Source organism: Xenopus laevis, chromosome 2S (genome assembly GCF_017654675.1).
Source record: "Xenopus laevis strain J_2021 chromosome 2S, Xenopus_laevis_v10.1, whole genome shotgun sequence".
NCBI lineage: Eukaryota > Metazoa > Chordata > Amphibia > Anura > Pipidae > Xenopus > Xenopus laevis.
This window is the reverse complement of record NC_054374.1, coordinates 83,359,916-83,380,975: the sequence shown is the minus strand read 5'-3', so window position 1 is coordinate 83,380,975 and position 21,060 is coordinate 83,359,916. Positions and strand designations below refer to the sequence as shown.

The window sequence follows — 21,060 nt, the reverse complement described above, 5'->3', positions numbered from 1 at the left end:
CTCTAATTTAAAGGTGTGTAAAAAAGAAAAAAAAGAAAAAAACCACATTTTATACACACACACACGGCACTGGCTCTTTAACTCTGGAAGAAGATCTCCAAGGTATTTTTGGAGAATAAATCCAAAAAATTTTTTTACAAGGGTACGTCCATATTGTTTTTTTTCTGCTGGTTAATGGCAGTAAGGCATGATTGTGGGAGAAAAGGGTACTTCATTCATTTTGGAAGTGAATAAGTGTTTGTGCACATAATAACACTGGCACCCTGTATACCAAAAGAAAAGCTACCCTGCTACCCAGACATATTAAGGATATCCATACTGAAAAATGGGGATAGACTAAAACAGCCTATAGGAACTGTGAATAAGTTCAAGCTCACAGTTCTCCTGACTGAATGTAGGGCAAAACATCAAAATGGCTGTGTACAAGCATAGCACCAGGCTAATAACCTGCACATATGGATGTCAGGGACACATATCAGGAGTGGTAACAGAAACAGTGAAAGAGTCATTATATAGAATAGGTTAACATCATATCATATTAGACACAGGCATATACTGACCATATTTTGTAGTATAACCTGCTTGTGGCTTGTTTAGGCCCTGCTAGGTGGGCAAACACCATGGGTGGGAGAGTCAGCCTAAAGACCAGTTTGTGTGGGATTTAGGAAAATGTCAATGTTTTCTCCTGGAAGCTAATCATTGAAAGCAATTTGGAATGAGATTTGAGAAGATTTACTTGATGCGGTTGCTTCTATTGTAATGGTGGCCATACACGGATAGATTTGACATCGCCAAACGAGCGGATCTCCCTCCGATATGCCCACCTTGAGGTGGGCAATATCGGGCTGATCCGATCGTGGGCCCTAGGGCCCAACGATCGGATCCTTCACGTTCGCAAACGGGCGGTCGGATCGCGGGACCGCATCAACGAACAGATGCGGCCGCGATCCGACGGGATTTTTAACCCCATCCGATCGAGATCTGGCCGACTTTCGGCCAGATCTCGATCGGGGAAGCCCGTCGGGGGCCCCCATACACGGGCCAATAAGCTGCCGACTCGGTCTGTCGGCAGCTTTTATCGGCCCGTGTATGGCCACCATCTATCCACAGTGTATGGTCAACTGTGGATAGATGGTTGCAGTAGCAAGCTTTTCATAGACTAAATATTGGATCTCAAAGACTGGCCTGAAGTGAAAATCTGGAAACCACTGCATTAGCCATTAGTCTATTTTAACTCTATATTTGGGACCTTGGCACATTTAACTTTTAAAATGTGCTGGTTTACGGATTTAAGATCTCTGTGACAGGACTTCTATTATAAATGGCCATAATTCTTTGAGAATCCAAAGAAGTAAACGGAGGTTTAACACAGAAAGGTCTTTATTTCTGTTATAGGATAGTAAAATTGAGTTTTTAGGAATTCTAAGGCTAGAATACCATACAATGTTCCATTTACAGGAAAAACAGATATTTCTTAATACAGAAGAATGGCTAAACACTTCTGGATTTAGAAAAAATATTTAACAACTGTTGACCTTTCCTTGTGGCTAGTTTTCCCTGCTAGACTCATAAGTTTGGTATAATCCTTGCAAGTCCTGTAAAGCACTGTAGATCAGGGGTGTCTAATTTCAGACTTGCGGGAAGCACACAGCCCATCAAAAGAATGAATGAACAAAGGTCAGCAATGGGCAGCTAAAGAGTTTAACTTGATTTGTAATCCTATAGGTTTATTTTACACAACATCATCAATAGACAAAATTATGTTTTTAAAAGTTAAGATTAAATAGCTGAAAGCACAAGTAAACTGTTAAATGAATTCATAACATCATATATTTTTACATTCTCACTGTCCATCTTGATTGGTTGCGTCTCGTGTGCAGTGAATGCAGTAAGAATGAAGCATTACCGTAATAAGCTGGGGGGTGGGGGGAGCATCCCAAATATACAGTATTAAAGAATAATGGCAAAAGAGGTTGCACAAGGCAATAAATGTAGTGCAGTGCATTAAAAGTTTAAGAGTGAACCATAACCAGTTGAAAAACAATAGTTATTGGTAGGGATGCACCGAATCCAACATTTTGGATTCGGCTGAACCCCTGATTACTTTGCGAAAGATTCGGCCGAATACCAAACCAAATCCTAATTTGCATATGCAAATTAGGGGTGGGAATGGGAAAAAATGTTTTACTTCCATGTTTTGTGACAAAATGTCATGCGCTCTCTCCCTGCCCCTAATTTGCATATGAATAGAATGATTTGGCCGAATCCTTCGGAAAAAGGCCAAATCCTGCCCAAATTCCGAACTGAATCCTGGATTCAGTGCATCCCTAGTTATTGGACAGCTTACTTTAAACTAAGAAAAATAACAAACTGATTGTTCAATTGTACATTTGCTTGAGTTTGCCTTAATAGTAAAAACTGGTTAAAGAATTCTTAATAAGTAGGGTTTAACTGGAGTGTACAGTTAAAAATGCAGCTGCATGGACACAGATGTGATTCTGAGCAGTGGCCCATACTTAAAAAGATGGGCTGGGCTGCTCTGGTTTGAATATTTGTAGACCCCACTACCCTCTGATAATTGGTAGGCTGATGTCCCCAGCAGCTCACTGTAAATATGTTAAGTATCTGGGCCAGACAATGGAGAGGCTGGTAGCCTCACAGTAAGATGATTGCTGGGGGTCATATGTCTGGAGTGTAATCTGAATGGCACAAAGGAGGACACTAGGAGAAAAGCTTGTGCTGCAATCCTGTTTGTGAAAGAACTACATGCCCCCGAGAGCTGTAGCTGTAACATCCGGAGAGTCACAAGTGACGATTACAGTTGTAGAGAAGATCTCAAAACGTTTTCTGCACTCCAAATGCTATTCCAAGCTACTTTTATGGATATTTACATAGTCAATGATTAAATAGGTAGTTAACTACAGAAATATACCATTCCACGAAAGGCTTTTTCACCTTTGCAAGACTGTAATAATATCAATTAAAAGTTGTGGAAACAATGATGAATTCTATTAATAAAAACAAATCATTAGGATGTAAAATTAATTGTAAATTAGAATTACTTCTAAAATGAGTTGTTAATAAAGAGCAACAAAAAGCAATTGTGCAAAATTAAAATAGTGAAACTCATATCAGGCAATGGAAAAGGAAAGGAAGAAAAGGAGAAGTTGGAAACCACTACCTGCAACTGTTAAATGGCTTCTCACGGACTGGACTGTTAGAGAGCATTAACTCCCATCTAAAAGAACAGTCTTTGGGTTCCAATAGTTACAAAAAAATATTACAATTAATTATTAAGAGACATGCAGGGTTCTTATTGTATTAAGATGTAAGCATATGGCCCAAATGGAGCACTAAATAAAGTATTAAAGTATACATTTTTAAAGGGGTGCCATACAATAACCACTTTGTCAGGAGTTAAATGATACATATTAAAGCTGGTGTATATTGTGGTAAAAATGTTCTTCATTGGCAATAAGCTCTCTGGAGAAACAGCCAAAGCACTTGGAAAGCAATGTGCTTTAATACCTGAATTTGGTTTATAAAACAATGGCCATAGTATGTAAGTTAATACTGCAAACTAAAATATTCAACAAGGGATATTCAACTGAAATGTATATGGCTGAAATAGATTGTTTTAGTAAACACTTGGAAAAAAAAAATGGTCTTTAGTCTGAATCACCTCATATATTTTTTACACCAAAGGCCATGAATAAAAGAGTGCGAGTGTAAAGACAAAATCTTATACAGACTAAAGAGAACATTTACTTTGAAATTAGAGCAGGAGCATTTTTTTAGCAGACATAATTTGCAACATTAACCTGCTCAGAGAATTTGAACAAATTCTAAAGAATTGACACATGAATCCAATTTTCTGCATTTTACCAACAGCGAAGAAGTGTGGTTAAATGGATTCCCAAGTTTGATCCTTCATAAATTTGCCCTATAATTGACTAATGTAAACAATCAAAAATCCCGTGCTGTGATATCAGATATGTTACATAATATCAATATGTATGTATTTCTTCTAGTATTCAATTGTTCTCTCTGTAACATTATAAGTGAGTGCAAACACAGATCCATCGCATGTCAAACAGATATTATATAATATATAAACAGAGATCTGTCTGCCACGAATCTGTGTGTCAACAGGGCACTTGACATTTAATAACATTAGAAATGGGAATGTATACTAAAATGCAAATTTTCTCCTCTCCTAACGCCACCTCAATACATCAAAGGGCTTATTTATAAAGCTTCAATTTTTTTTTCTGGTTGAGTTTAAAGTTTTTTGAATGGAAAAAAAGCCTCAAATTGTTCAAGTTATATTACACTCCAAATCTGCTATGAATTCAAATCTGAAAATACTCCAGTTAAAACTTGTCTATATCAGGTAAAATCAATGGCAGATGGTCCTCATGCCTTCATGATTGTCAAACTATTCGAGCTGTTTGACGCTAGTTTTCATTTGATAACCTAATAAATTAGGGGTTTTTTTTGTTCAATAATCCGAATAATTTGGGGTTTTCAGATGAAAGTAGCACGATTTTGTCAAGACTTTTCCCACACAGACAATTTTCTATACAAGTTGTTAGTAAATTAAGCCAGATAGTGGATGTGAGTTTGGTCGAACTATTATTTAGATAATGGGGCAGAAAAAAAATCAAGTTTTAATAAAGAGCCCCCCCCCAGGTGTATTTTCTCACATGTACTAAAAATCTCAAGTAAGCGGTTGCCCGATTAATGTCGCGAAATTCCTCCTGGTTTAAATTCTCCATGAATATTCACCATTGTAATTTCACCATGCAACTGTAGTGCATATTTCCCAGGTGGTTTTTCACCTGGAAAAAAAGATGTTAATGGTCACCAGTTGCAAAGTGAAGTGAACTCACCAAAAATCATACTGTCCTGTTAGAAAATTGATTATGTTGTTGAAAATATTAATTTGCCCTGAAAATACATCAAATTTGAACTCTCTCTTTTAGTAAACATGTCCCTTTAGCTGCCGCTTTTCTATCCAGGAGCACGAAGGTGGTTAAAACTGCCGTGTGTTCCACTAGTATCAATTTGTTAATTTATACCTATACAAAATAATCTTTAATGTAAAGATAGTGGCACGTGGGGCATTTGAACTTATTTTGTTTAGAACAGGAAAGTAAAGCAAATAATCTGAGGAAGCTAATGAGCAGACTTTACACATTAGTTAAAAAAAATACACACTACAATTCCTTTAGAGAACATATTCAACTCTAAAAAATGTTTTTAAAAAAGCATTCATTTAAAACAAACTACAGATACTAACAGTGTGTGAAGGTAGCAGATATGGTGGTTGTAAAGAAAGTTTAAAAAGGTAGAATATGAAGTACAAGATGAGAAAATTCATATATTATATGTTCTCTTTATATAGTAGAATCAAGTATGAATAGTAATTAAAATAAAAGCTACAAATTGTACAAAAGCTCTGACTCACCCTTTACAAAAGGTGAGGTAGTCAGAAAGACTACAAAATTAAAGAAGGAGTTCCTCAGTGGTTTAAGCTGTGAAACAAAAGCTCTCTAGCCCTTAGGCATTGCAATACCAGGAAACTGATGAATCATTCTATGCTCATCAAAGCTGTAATTGTGTTATCAACCCCCAAAGGACAAAGAATCAGATTGAGTTATTTCATGTAACTTCACTTACCAGACAGCCCCATACATACAGGAGGTATATTCATTATGACTATATAATACACAAAAGCCATGAATATCTTGTAGATTATATCCTTATAAACGGTGAGTTCTGATGTCATCAGTTATAAACGGAGAGTTCTGATGTCATTTCTGTCACATGACTCACTGAAATTTGTGTATTATAATAAATAAAGTACCCCCTGTTGCAAAATATGAGGATATTAGAAGTTACCTCGGAGTTCCATGACCTGTATAAAAACACTCGGCCTTCGGCCTCGTGTTTTTATATGGTCATGAAACTCCTCGGTAACTTATAATATCCTTATATTTTACAAGAGGGGGTACTTTATTCACTATATAATGAAAACATTTAGTTACAACCCTCATGCAAAGATTATCATCATTTGTTCTTGACAAGGTGGACCCTTCTGTACATAGTGGGGAGTCAAGCTATCAAACATTCAAATATGAAAATGTAAAGTTTTACATGAAATGGCTTTTCAAACAGTGTTATTACTTAATTTCTGCTTTTTTGTCAGTAAACATTGTGACCATTATAATGACTTGCACGTAACCGTTTCTGGCACCAAAAAGATCAAAGGGCACAAAAGACAATTCACACACACTATGAACCCAATTTACAAATATGGAGGTTTATTTGCATACCCAAGATGTAGTACATGCCGTTTTAGGGCTGCCTATAAAGTGTTTTTGTGCCTAGTGCATAACACTTGTATTAAAAAATGAGCCCTCTAATATAAAACAATGCAGAGGTCTCTAAACAAATATGATCATGTCTTAACTAAGTCAATTAAGTTGTATATAGATCATTGAACCAGAAGTAGGGTTTCTTTTTTTTTTTTTTCCCCCACACCTGGGATCTAAATTCTAGAATGAAATATTATTGCATGTAGTTTCTATATTTTCTTGCCAAAACTGCACAGAGGGCAAATATTTTTCACATCCATATTGTGATACAGCAAATATATGATACAGAGGTATTATGATTTTCATACACTGTAGGTTTTTGTGTTTATATTAAAAAGTGCACTGTTCCATGAAATATGTTGGAAAATTGTGAAATAATAGTGTTGCAACGTTAGAGTTTTTGAATAAGCACCTTTTTAGACCTTGTCACCAATAGGGTTAAACATTATGTTGTCTCTATCATGCTTTTTTTTTTTAGAAAAGCATTAATGTTGCATGATGTCAATATGGGGTGTGGTTTGATTCTTTAAAACCATTGGCTTTGCTGTGCAATGTAACGCAACTGCTTTAGAAAGGAACATAAAGTTGTTTCAAAAGCAAGAATACAATTCTAAAACTCTAGTACCCTGTGATTGTGCATTTATAGTGTGCCCTTGACCCACTTTCAGAGAGCACAGAAAATAAAACATGAAAATGATGGGGTATGAGTGAATGTAATACAATTCTGGGCATGATGATTACACCATAAGGCTATAAGGAGAAAACTACATGTTTTCAATGTGCTGTAGAACTAGCTTTGTAAAAGCCACATATTACCAACAAAAAAAGGGAAAATATCAGTGAAATAAACGGGGGGGGGGGAGAGGGTGTCAATGCACACTGATATTCGGAGGTACTTAGCACTGAGTCATAAGGGCCATGATGCAAAAGCAGAGCTATTAGTTAGAATCATCGAGCACCACCCTGTGTCAATGGGCACAGGAATCGTTATACAGATCTGAATAATCTAAATAGAATAGATTTTCACTTACAATATACACCAAAGGACTGAGACAAAAAAAATAATAGCAATCAGACACATAAAGCTTAAAGTGAATAAAAAAATGTATCTATAATAAAGACTTGTTGTTTTTGGGTTGTATAATTATCTAGTAAAACTGCCCTATCAGCATCCTTCCTTGAGTGATGCTATATCCTTAAATCAACAGACAGTAAACAACATATTAGATCAAAAAGCGAGATTAATATTCTTTTATCTGTTATTGCCTTGAACCCTGGGCCAAGATCCATGTCCAATATTTATGAGGGGAAAAAATTCCCAACCAAATGTGCGAGTAAGCAAAGACAAAGACCTACAGAAGACAGTCAGACTATTTTACTAGCAAGGCTTATTTCTCATGCTGGCTGCCTATTTTTGTCCTATGACATGTCTGCTTCCTGCCCCTGTCTCGTACAAGGGAATGAGTAACGTTGTGTTTGTACACATATGTACACTACAGACAGCAGTTTTTAGCCTCCCAAATCACTGTTTCCACTTAACCTGACCCCAAATGATGTTTAATCTCTACAGAATGAATAACAACATTTTATAATTAGAAAATCATTTTCTGGCTGGGTTCGATGTGAGGATATCAAGTATTTTTTTCCCTTAAGTCTGCAACATCATCACTGGAAACATTTGCTTATGCACTGCTGATGTTGCCTCAGATACAGCCAGATTTATCTGAACTCCCCAAATACTTTTATAGATCTGTTCTGGATTGTAAGTAGTAAAGCCAAACAAGCAAACAGTTCGGTGACTGCGCTCAAACAGTTCAGAAAGATTAATAAAAAGCTTTTTAAAAAAAGATATGCGAAAATATATATACAGGTATGAGACCTGAATGTTTTATTATTACAGAGGAAAAGAAAATCTAATTCTGAGCTTTCTGGATAATGGGGTTACAGATAATGGATTCCATACCTGTATTAACCAATTCAAAACTGGAATTTTTCTTATTTGTCAGGACAAGAAAGAGATGACCTTATGTTTGACTGTTTTGCCTAGGATGGTTTCAGGGCCCAGAGCAAAATAGACTTTGTGTAACTCCATTACTTAAAATATGCAGGACTGGGCAATCTAAGGTTCTACAGCTATAGAACATCAAGCACTAGGGATGGGTGAATTTGAACCATTTCGGCAAAAATTCACCGCCGGCGAAATGTCGCAGACACCCATTAAAGTCTATGGCCAATAAAAAAATGTTGATGTGCGGTGAAATTTTTTTGACGTGCATCTTTTTTTTTTTTTTGTCGCACCCCGCCATACAAGTCTATGGGCCTCATTTCCGTGGCGAAACAAGGCAAAAAATTCGCCAATCCCTATCAAGCACCCTGATAGTTTCTGTTTGTTGCCTGGTATTGGGGTTTGCGTAAAAGCTTAAAAGTAGTTAAAATAAATGGCCTTCTCATACCAGCCTTTTTGTATGTTTATTTGTTTGTACAGGTATGGGACCTATTATGCAGAATGCTTGGGATCTGGGGGGTTTTCAGATAGGGGGTTTTCCATAATTTTGAATCATACCTTAACGTAGAACAAAACCTTTATAATAAAATCCCATACCCCCCCTACCCTACATAGACCCCCACCTGCTCCTCCCCATACTAGGTGTTAGCATCGGTAAATGCCCCTAACTCGTTATTTACCCATCGTTGCAGATTCAGCGCATCAGATTTTAGTAAAAAGGATTTGTTTCTCCTTTAAGTCTACTAAAAATCATTTAAACATTAAATAACACCAATAGGATTGTTTTCCCACCAATAAGGATTTGTAATATCTTAGTTGGGATCAAGTACAAGGATCTGTTTTGTTATTACAGAGGAGAAAATGTTTTAAAATTCCAAATTATTTGATTAAAACGAGTCTACGGGGGACGATTCCCATCATACAGAGCTTTGTGAATAACGGGTTTCCAGAAAGCATATCCTATACCTGTACACCCTTGGCCTGGAATTGATATAGTCGAGGGTTAACTATTCTGGAATCTTGCCACAGGGCTATAGTGCTACTACAGGTATGTAACCTAATATCCAGAATGCTCATGACCTGTTGTTTTCCATATAAAGGATCTTTCCGTAATTTGGGTCTCCAAGCATTAGTCTACTCAAAATTATTTTAGACATTAAATAAACCCAATAGGATAGTTTTACCTCTTAGAATTATTAATTATATCTTAGCTGTGATCATGGACATGGTTCTATTTTATTATTACAGAGAAAAAGAAAATCAATTTACATTTTTTTTTATTAAAATGGAGTCTATGGGAGACTGACTTCCCCTAATTAGGAACTTTATGCATAATGGATCCCATACCTGTACCATTACAGAAAGTGCTATTGCGCTAAACTGAAGAGAAAGACATGATTATTTTAGCTCAAACTTAAATTGAATGTGCTACAGTACTAGACAGAATTACAATTTGACACATAATTATGTAATTTTAATCCATTCAAAGCGCTATTTAAATTCTGCAGAAATTGATAAAAAAAAACCCGACATGATCTATTCAACTTGTTCACAGTCTTCAGTATTGCTGAGAGAGAAATGATGACACTCATGTTATGACGATGAGTATGGTGCCACCAAGTGGCTCTTATAGGAGACAGTTCATAGAAGCTTTAAAAGCTTTGTAAAAACATTTCATAAAACATTTACATATTTAAACTCCGTTTCTTGGATCTTTGCAATTTTCATAGTATGTTTGCATTTTTAACAGTATAGCTAGTCCTAGGTTGTTTAGCAATTACTCAGGGATCATTTTATTCAGATAACAAATCCTTTTATTCAGAAACAAAAATAACTAGCTTGGGAGTGAGCTCATGAACCTGATATGATCTTATGGATTGAATATTATAATAATAATAACAACAACAACAACAACAACAACAACAACAACAAAGACTTTAAATAGCCTCAGCCCACCATTATGTGCAATACTTTTTTTTTACCCTAAATGTGTGCATCACCAAGAAAAGGCATATTTTTAATAAAGAAAAAGCAGTCTCTGTCACAGTGGCTTTTTATTCTATTTCATTTGCAGTTAGATTTATTGTTTCTAAAAATATTATTGAAGTAAAGGTGCTCATAGGCAGGTACTGGCTGCTGAATCAGTCTCTGGACTGGAAGATCACTTTGCACATGGGACCAAAAAAACCTTTCTTGACCAAAATCTGATTGTGGCTATAACAAAGGAAATCAGAGGACAGCATTGGGCCACGGATGTGGCACATGTCCCAATGCAATAGCATAGTTGTGCCTAAAGCTGAATATTGGCATTATGAATGTTTCGCAAGTGGCATAACTGGTTATTATGGGACCCAGAGCAAATTCTATTTAGGCCCCAAATTAGAAGTTCCTTTTATCAATTCTACAAAGATAAACTAAAAATGCTGATTTATTGGGACCCCACTGGGCCCTTTACACTCATGAGCTTCATCTGTAGTCGTGCAGATACGCTTGGCCCAACCACATATGTGGCAAAATAGTGCCATTTTTTTGCAATCTGCACGAAATGAGTTGCTCTTCATGCAGTTGGCAACTTAAAGGACCAGTAACACCAAAAATGTTTATCTAAAAATTCCATTCCAAATGCTAAAATAATAGCCATAGCCTAATACATTGATATAAATTACCTAGCTGTTTTTTTCAAAAAATGTCAAAATAGCCTTTCTCCATGACTCTCTGTAAAACGGCGAAAAGGCGACCAGTTCCCACAGCGTGCTCGCTCCCGACGTGTTCCTCCACACAGAACCGGAAGTGAGGAACAGGAAGTCGGAACACAGAGGTAAGGTGGTGACAGTCCGAGCACCATGAGAGAACTGACGAGGGGAGGGAGAGAGAGACTACAGGGAGGGAAAGGCTGTGTGCAGACAGACTGCCGTGAGAGATATGCTGGGCAGGAGGGAACAGAATCGCTGGGCAGAAGAGCGGGGCTAGAAGCTGCTCTAAGATAAGAAATGCTACGTGGGATCAAACCGAACGGCTGGACAAACAGCCACTCTGTTCCCTCCACACAGCATGTCTCTCTCGCCCCACAGACTCTCTTCACAAGCCTTTCACTTCCTTCCGCAATTTATCTGCAGCCTTTCTGTATCTCTCCCCGCTCGTTTGTCCAGCTGTTCCGTTTGATCTCACGAAGCATTTCTTATCTTAGAGCAGCCTCTAGCCCCGCTCTTCTGCCCAGCGATTTGGTTCCCTCCCGTCCAGCATTTCTCTCACGGCAGTCTTTCTGCACACAGCCTTTCCCTCCCTGTAGTCTCCCTCCCCTCAGCAGTTCTCTCATGGTGCTCAGACTGTCACCACCTTACCTCCCGGCTGCTCTCTCTGTGTTTTCTGACTTCCTGTTCCCCACTTCCGGTTCTGTGTGGTGGAACACGTCGGGAGCGAGCACGATGTGGGAACTGGTCGCCTTTTCGCCATTTTACAGAGAGTCATGGAGAAAGGCTATTTTGACATTTTTTGAAAAAAACAGCTAGGTAATTTATATCAATGTATTAGGGTATGGCTATTATTTTAGCATTTGGAATGGAATTTTTAGATAAAAATATTTGGTGTTACTGGTCCTTTAACTCTGACAATCTGAAATACAAATGTTCTTTTGATCTTCATTGATGAAAATCAGACTAAACTAAAATGATTACTTTTTGGAAGAAAATGCTTGCTGGAAAAACTGCAGTACCAATACGTCACACAAGATGGCAATACAATTTTACAATATGCATATTTAAACTTAGAGAGAAATCATTTGTACAGGTATGGGACCTGTTATCCAGAATGCTTAAGACCAGGGTTTTTTTTTTCCGGAAAATGGATATTTCCATAATTTGGATATATTAAACCTACTAAAAAATCATGTAAACATTAAACAGACCCAATAGGCTGGTTTTGCTTAAAATAAGGATTAATTATATCCTAGTTTGGATCAAGTACAAGGTACTGATATTATTAGAGAGAGAAAAAAGAAATCACTTTTACCACGCAGAACCTCTAATTACAATTTTAATTATATTGCCACGTTCTAAGAAATATGTTCTGTTTCTGCAGAACAAGAAGTTGCTCTTGATTTAACCCTTGTGCATAAAACTCCCACACATTAAGTGCTAAAAAAATTAAAAAAAAAAAAAAAAAAAAAAGAGAAGCGGAAAACAGCCTTGGGCTGCCTCAAAATAGAAGGGTACCGTAGTAAGGTACAGGTGATTAACTCAACCATCCAAAAAAAAACAAAACATCTTTTCAACATATTATATGCTTCAAAGGCAAGTAATATTTGTGACAGTTCTAAAATAGCAACATTGGATTTAGAAAAAGCAAATACTTCTGTGATAACTCTATGACAAACACAGATTTCTCACTATGGGACCTTAACTAGCAAGGTTTATTAATAGTTTCTTTTGTAGATTATGTTTATGATGCAACAAAACAGACATAGGCCCATGGGGAGAAGAGAAGCTTTAGTCTGTAGGCAGTGCCTCTCACAATTCTACTGGCCAAATGTATTTAACAGCTCACAGCAAAAGATCATCAGTGGCAACAAGCCTGTGACCTTTTTACATTTAGGTAGAACAGTTGGAAAGCAAAAATATAGAAGAATTATATTGTATAGTTCAGCCATTGCTAATTCATTGCTCAGGAAATTGGATACTGGCATGATAAGGGTCCAACTAAACAGACAGCTAAGTTAAATAGCATTTCCCTGTGGGAAGTAAACTGCCAACTGTATCAAGACAAACCAGAATAAAAGGGTCATATGCACTATAGCTTCATGTCTGATCAGTTTTATCACTACTTGGCACTGGATGGGGACTGTGAGAAACTTCAGGTTGGGAAACAACAGCTTCAATGGTAGCTATTGTTGTGACTGTATCTAAAAACAAGTTGTTTTTTTTAATGACAGGATGAGTTTATATTGAGTTATCTGAAAATAATCATCCCCTTTAATTCTTACTAGCTAGAATGAATAAAAGTGCACAGTCCAAAAAAAAAAGTAAAATGAAATGTCTCCAGGGAAAATCATCATATACACCAGAGGAGAAATAAGGTTCTGAATAGTGATTGCATGCTGCTTGAAGGACGCCCTTTCATATACAGTAAGGAGGAAACTGCCTACCTAATCCTTAAATGAAAAGGATCTAGGGGTCTTTGTAGATAACACGTTGTCTAATTCTGGGCAGTGTCATTCTGTGACTACTAAAGCAAATAAAGTTCTGTCTTGCATAAAAAAGGGCATTAACTCAAGGGATGAAAACATAATTATGCCTCTTTATAGGTCCCTGGTAAGGCCTCATCTGGTGTATGCAGTGCAGTTTTGGACTCCAGTCCTTAAGAGGGATATAAATGAGCTGGAGAGAGTGCAGAGACGTGCAACTAAATTGGTTAGAGGGACGGAAGACAAATTATGAGGGTAGACTGTCAAGGTTGGGGTTGTTTTCTCTGGAAAAAAGGCGCTTGCGGGGGACATGATTACACTTTACAAGTACATTAGAGGACATTATAGACAAATGGCAGGGGACCTTTTTACCCATAAAGTGGATCACCGTACCAGAGGCCACCCCTTTAGACTAGAAGAAAAGAACTTTCATTTGAAGCAACGTAGGGGGTTCTTCACAGTCAGGACAGTGAGGTTGTGGAATGCACTGCTGGGTGATGTTGTGATGGCTGATTCAGTTAATGCCTTTAAGAATGGCTTGGATGATTTTTTGGACAGACATAATATCAAAGGCTATTGTGATACTAAACTCTATAGTTAGTATAGATATGGGTATATAGAATTTTAATTAAAAGTAGGGAGGGGTGTGTGTATGGATGCTGGGTTTTCATTTGGAGGGGTTGAACTTGATGGACTTTGTCTTTTTTCAACCCAATGTAACTATGTAACTATGTAATGTGAATTGACCAATAACATATTACAAGGCAACTACAGAGGCAGGTCCGGATCTGTGGGTTCTTGCAAATGCCAGAGGGGCTGCTATAAGTTGCCATAGACAGTCACTATATTTTGGGCTGGTGGGAGGCTGTTTGGGCTGCTGTGTGGCCTGTTTGGGCCTCTGTGTGCCTGAAATGCCAGGGCCTATTTTGAATCTCAATCCAGGCCTGTACAGAGGCTACCCTCTGGGTCTCAAGCAACTTCTTTTCAGTGTCCAGGAATTCAACAATGTACCGATTCAAACGAATTTTCAGTTTCCTTTATTTATATAACAGAAACATACAGTATGTTTGAAGTGCTTTACCCACATGATTCCTTTACATCTGAGCCTAACCCATGGAGTTTAAGAGTGGAGGCAGACGGGAGATTAGCCGGCCAATGACAAACCTTCTCTACTGCGGTGACTAATCTCCCCAAATGACTTCCTGCCGTCAAGAATACGAATCGCCGGCGGGATGGAATATGATTTGTTTCGGATTTCCAAAGTCAGACAAATTTGCCTCACGAAGAAACCCGAAAATCTTTGGAAATCTGATGTGATTTGTATGCCATCCCACCGGTGATTTGTATTCTTGCCAGCAGGAAGGCATTTGGGGAGATTAGTCACCCACAGTAGAGAAGGTTTGTCGGTGGGCGGCTAATCTCCCCGTCTGCCACCACCCTAAAATGTAAGGTCACGATCACATTAACACACCATGCTTGAAAACTTGAAGGAAACCAATGCAGACACAGGGAGAATATACAGACTCCTTGCACCTGCAAGGCAGCAGTGCTAACCATTAAACAATTGTACCTACTACAAACAGTTTCTGGGCCCAACAAAAAAAAAAAATAAGAGAAAAGTTTAGAATGTTTTGATGTTCTACTGCCCTGAAACAGTAAGAATAAGCATGTGTAGCATATGTTGTATACAGTAAGGAAAATGTTTAACACTACAAAGCATCAGCATGTCACAGATAATTATTCTGCATTTTCTGTAGCCCAGAACAAATATGCATATACAATACAGTAAGCAATGGGCACCCCAGGCAGACCCAATTATTAGCTTACAAGTGGGCTTGAGACCCAAATGGACATTGGAAAAAATATCCTTCATATGCACAGCCAAGCCTCTGATCTGCATCAGCCACCCACAAATTAAGCCATAATTCTGCCTATGGTACAACCAAACCACCCCCCCCCCACACAAGCCCAGTCTCCTGCCATGGGGCACATGACTGAAATACCCCCGATGGCGGCCCTGAATACATATACATACAGAGAACAGGTTGCAAACCTTTGGGGCAGATTTATTAAAGTGTGAATTCAGAACTCACCACAGAAAAACTGACTCACTTTCTATTCATTCCTATGGGGTATTTAAAGCATATGTCTCAAATGGTGAACTCAAAAAAACTAAAAACCCCATAGGAATAAATAGAAAGTGAGTGAGTTTTTCTGTGGCGAGTTCTAATCTCACACTTGGTAAATATGCCCCTTTATGTTTAACCAAAAACATTCTTACTACAGTTGAGGTTTATTATCTGTAATGTTTGGGACCAGGGTTATTCTGTACTAAAAATAGGACAAGATGACTCTAATAATTTACTCATACCCCTGATTGGTGCTCCTCTTTTGTAAGAAGCACACCAGCCTCGGCTAATGAGGTGCCGCCATCTTCTACCGGCTTCAAAGGTATCCTCTATGCCTTAGTCAGCTTTCAGACTGGGGGCATGCATACTGAAACTTTTCTGAAGAGTTCTCTGTCTGCGCAAAGTCTGAAGAAACACAGGGGATGCCTAGAAAGATGGCAGCAGCTCTCATCCTGATTATTAGAGTCACTAGAGCAGTGATCCCCAACCAGTAGCTCGTGAGCAACATGCTGCTCCCAAACCCCTTGGATGTTGCTCTCAAAGCAGGTGATTATTTCTCAATTCCAGGCTTGGAGACAAGTTTTGGTCGCATAAAAAACAGATGTACTGCCAAACAGAACCTCCTGTAGGCTGCCAGTCCACATAAGGGCTACCAATAGCCAATCACAGCGCTTATTTGGCACCACCCAGGAACATTTTTCATGCTTATGTTGCTCCCCAACTCTTTTTACATCTGAATGTTGCTCACGGGTGAAAAAGGTTGGGGATCCCTGCACTAGAGGGTGTCTAAAAATTTCTACACCCCAGTTACTCAAGATCTTTTTGTTCTTTAAATAAAAGAAACCCAGTAGAATTACCATTAACAATGATTGCTTGCTTGGTTAAAATGAAATGCAGTCATATTATTACAAATAAATTAAACAATTGTAATCTTAATTTAAGAAAACATCTTACCAAATAAAGTAGAAAGGTATGAAGACCTGTTCCGAGTCCGACTGAGGACAGTATTCCTAAGCCTACCCAGTAGGCACACCATAAACATTTTTTCTCAACATACTGTACATACTGAAAAACAGGAAAATGCAATGAATTATAATTAAGACAAAAATGTACATTTTATTGCTTCAAAAGCAGGTGATACAGTTTTATATGTATATATATATATATATATATATATATATATATATATATATATATATATATATATATATATATATATATATATATATATATTTAAAGGGATACTGTCATGGGAAAAAAAAATTTTTTCAAAATGAATCAGTTAATAGTGCTGCTCCAGCAGAGTTCTGCACTGAAATCCATTTCTCAAAAGAGCAAACAGATTTTTTTATATTCAATTTTGAAATCTGACACGGGGCTAGACATTTTGTCAATTTCCCAGCTGCCCCATGTCATGTGACTTGTGCCTGCACTTCAGGAGAGTAATGCTTTTTGGCAGGCTGCTGTTTCTCCTTCTCAATGTAACTGAAGGAGTCTCAGTGGGACATGGGTTTTTATGATTGAGTGTTGTTCTTAGATCTACCAGGCAGCTGTTATCTTGTGTTAGGGAGCTGTTATCTGGTTACCTTCCCATTGTTCTTTTGTTTGGCTGCTGGGGGGAAAAGGGAGGGGGTGATAATCACTCCAACTTGCAGTACAGCAGTAAAGAGTGATTGAAGTTTATCAGAGCACAAGTCACATGACATGGGGCAGCTGGGAAATTGACAAAATGTCTAGCCCCATGTCAGATTTCAAAATTGAATATAAAAAAATCTGTTTGCTCTTTTGAGAAATGGATTTCAGTGCAGAATTCTGCTGGAGCAGCACTATTAACTGATTCATTTTGAAAAAAAAATTTTTTCCCATGACAGTATCCCTTTAATTACAAGGCCTTACATTTTTTCAGGCACAGACAAAAATACAGTACAGTAAAACCCCCAAATTACGCTCTTCAAAGGACCAGGAAAAAAATTATGTAAAATCCAGGAAAATGTAAAACCAGGGAAATTCATTATACATTATATATTGGTGGGACTTTGAAAAATGGTGTAAAATGAGGGTTTTATTAATTTACCATCTTCTGTTATAGTAAATATAATCAAGCAAATACATGTATCATAGTGTGGTGTGAGTGGGATAAAAAAAGCTTGGGACCACCATAGTTATTCACTAAGAAAATACAACATTTAAGTTACAACATTTAAGTCCTTTAAAGGGATACTGTCATGGGAAATCCATTTCTCAAAAGAGCAAACAGATTTTTTTTATATTCAATTTTGAAATCTGACATGGGGCTAGACATATTGTCAATTTCCCAGCTGCCCCGAGTCATGAGACTTGTGCTCTGATAAACTTCAATCACTCTTTACTGCTGTACTGCAAGTTAGAGTGATATCACCCCTCCCTTTTCCCCCCCAGCAGCCAAACAAAAGAACAATGGGAAGGTAACCAGATAACAGCTCCCTAACACAAGATAACAGCTGCCTGGTAGATCTAAGAACACCACTCAATAGTAAAAACCCATGTCCCACTGAGACACATTCGGTTACATTGAGAACGAAAAACAGCAGCCTGCCAGAAAGCATTTCTCTCCTAAAGTGCAGGCACAAGTCACATGACCAGGGGCAGCTGGGAAATTGACAAAATGTCTAGCCCCATGTCAGATTTCAAAATTGAATATAAAAAAATCTGTTTGCTCTTTTGAGAAATGGATTTCAGTGCAGAATTCTGCTGGAGCAGCACTATTAACTGATGCGTTTTGAAAAAAAAAAAAAAAAAAAATTCCCATGACAGTATCCCTTTAATATTTCATGTAAAGAATAATCCTTTGTTATCTCCTAAAAAAAAAAGGGAGGCTTGTGCAACTGAAGTACCCTTTGAGAAAGAGCTTCTTAGGGTGGTGGCAGATGGGGAGATTAGTCGCCCAGCAACAAATCATCTACTGCGGGAGACTTATCTCCACGAAAATGCCTTCCCGGCGGCAAGAATGCGTATCGCCGGTGAGATGGCATATGTATCATTTCAAAATTCCAAAGTCACCTAAAGTTTCCTTGTGAGGCAACTATGGGCAACTTCGAAGAACGAAGCACTACATATGCCATTCCGCCGGAGATTCGCATTCTTGCCAGCAGGAAGGCATTTGGGGAGATTAGTCACCCGCAGTAGTAAAGATTTGTCGATGGGCGACTAATTTCTCCAATCCATTGGCATGTAAATGTCTTTTATCCATTTATTATTTATTTTGGATAAAACCTTTATATTTATGTTTATATTTTGCCAACCTTTATCTTAAATTGCTTGTGATAAAGACCTGGGAGCTAGGTAAAAACTCTCACCGGGGGAGGGGGGTGCATTGCTCCAGTGTAAATAAATGTATCATTTTCTGTTTGTGGCGGAGTTTTGGAGAACTGATTTTTTTTTCTCCCTCTCCACTAATAATTTTTTCTGGTTAAGAATTACTTTGTAAATTGTATATTCATAGAAAGAAAGATGCAGTACTTAAAAAGGCAGTTCTGTTTTACTAAATTAAAAAAATTACTTTGGACTAATATTTGTTTTGCACAAAGAAAACACTGCTATACAGAGTAAACAAAATCCTCTTGAAGGAGCTTGCTTTGTGAAACCATGGTAAGCTTATGCTATGCTACTGGAGAATGATAAGTGAAAAACATACCTGTTGATGTGCTCCTTCTATATAATACGCTACTGAAAGAACTGCAAGCAGCAGCAAAACAGACATCACCATCATCCGACGGTGCCATAATCTTAAAAGAGAATAAAAATACATCCAGTTGTTAGAAAATTAAGTGCACAATCTGAACAAAGTAAAGCAATATGGGTGACGATCAAAAATAAGAGTTTTAAAAATCTTTCAAATATTGAATGAAACATACCTGCCATGGAAAAAATGGAAACATAAAGGGACATAAAGATCTGACATGCATAGAGACTTAGAAACATCAGGGGAAATAAATATATATATTTATCGTTCTGTATACTAAGTTATTGATGAGCAAAATTTTTCGCTAAGTTTTGCTGTGAAAATGACGCCCATAGACTCTAATGGGTGGAAAAAATGTTGCGCGTCAAAAATTTGTTGCACATCAAAAACATTTTGTCGTGCATTAAAAACATTTTGTAGCCCATAAACGTCAATGCATCTCAGCAAAATAACTTCTGTTTAGCTCATTTTCCGCGAAGTAAAACGATTACAGCCTTAGGACAGGCCCACACATAGGCCTAAATCAAAAGCACGGGCCACACAGAGCAACGTCATCACTGCATCTGCCCATTGAACAACTTAAATGTAACAAGTCATATACCGCCATGTTTCCAGCAAGTGGCTGCAGCATTCTAATAATTGGCCAGTCTGTTGCTGCAGTTAGCTTTATCTAATGTATGGGCAGTAATTTACCAATCTAAACTGTCTGAAGACTTTCTTGTGGCATTTTAATTCTACAAGAGAGTCTCCAGGCTGTCTGACAATTTCTTTACACCTTCCTTATACTATGAAATGGATAGTCTATGTATGAAGTAAAATGAAAACACAAGTGGACATTTGTCTTTACATTCTGACATGACTGTATGGCTACAAACATTCTATAATAGCAATCCCTATGTAGAAAACTCACAGATCTATGGGTGATTCTAGCCCCACGCTGCCCTAATGTGCAATTCCCCGTGCTTCTGTTTTTTTGGGGGTTTTTTTTGCATTACTACATGGGCAAGAAGGGACCACACTGCTAGAGCCAAATTTCCAATTTAAAAAGGAAATGTCAGCTTTTATAGTAAGCTGTGGGGCACTGCATTCTGAAGCAGGTTTCTCAACCTGCCTCATGGTAGGAATGCCTTTATGGAGATAAAGACAAAACATGTATTGTTTTGGCAACTACTGAGATAGGGAATAATGGAATGTGGTTGTGTCATAACTGGACTTGTTTATGTCGAGGACGTGGCTGATGTCTCTGATAATGTAGAATGTTGATATTCTGCCTAGCTTATCTGAAATGTCTTAAGAACGCATTTTCTGTGACCATTTAACCAAATTTATTTTCATCCTCATCTTAATAATGTCATTTTGCACTGACAAGAACACTTGAGGTAAAACTTTACATGCAAAGCATCATACATGCAAAATCACAAGTTTACAGAATAGCTCAGTGTGCTATAGACTATAACTAGTAAAACATGTACATGTAAATGATAAAACAACTGGTCATGTATTTGCAGCATTTTAAGATCAGCAGTTTTCCACCACACTTTAAGCACGTCATAATATCCTTTAGCTGATATGTACTGTACAAAGGTTCTAGTGACAAAGTCTTCTTAAATGTGGCAAGACCTTTTGACAGATTTCAACATAAGCTG

The 21,060-nt window shown here is 37.7% G+C and overlaps 1 protein-coding gene across 2 annotated transcripts in view; it reads right to left on the bottom strand.

Annotated features, from left to right (window-relative positions):
* The window catches only part of vmp1.S (vacuole membrane protein 1 S homeolog), a 101,971-nt gene that overhangs the window by 76,079 nt on the left and 4,832 nt on the right, over nt 1-21,060 (bottom strand). For both annotated transcript variants that reach the window (XM_018249609.2, XM_018249608.2), the window contains exons 4-5: nt 19,367-19,457; nt 16,648-16,758 (exon numbers count right to left, since the gene is read on the bottom strand). In XM_018249609.2, coding sequence (XP_018105098.1) covers nt 16,648-16,758; nt 19,367-19,457 — 202 coding nt within the window. The remainder of the gene's footprint in view (nt 1-16,647; nt 16,759-19,366; nt 19,458-21,060) is intronic.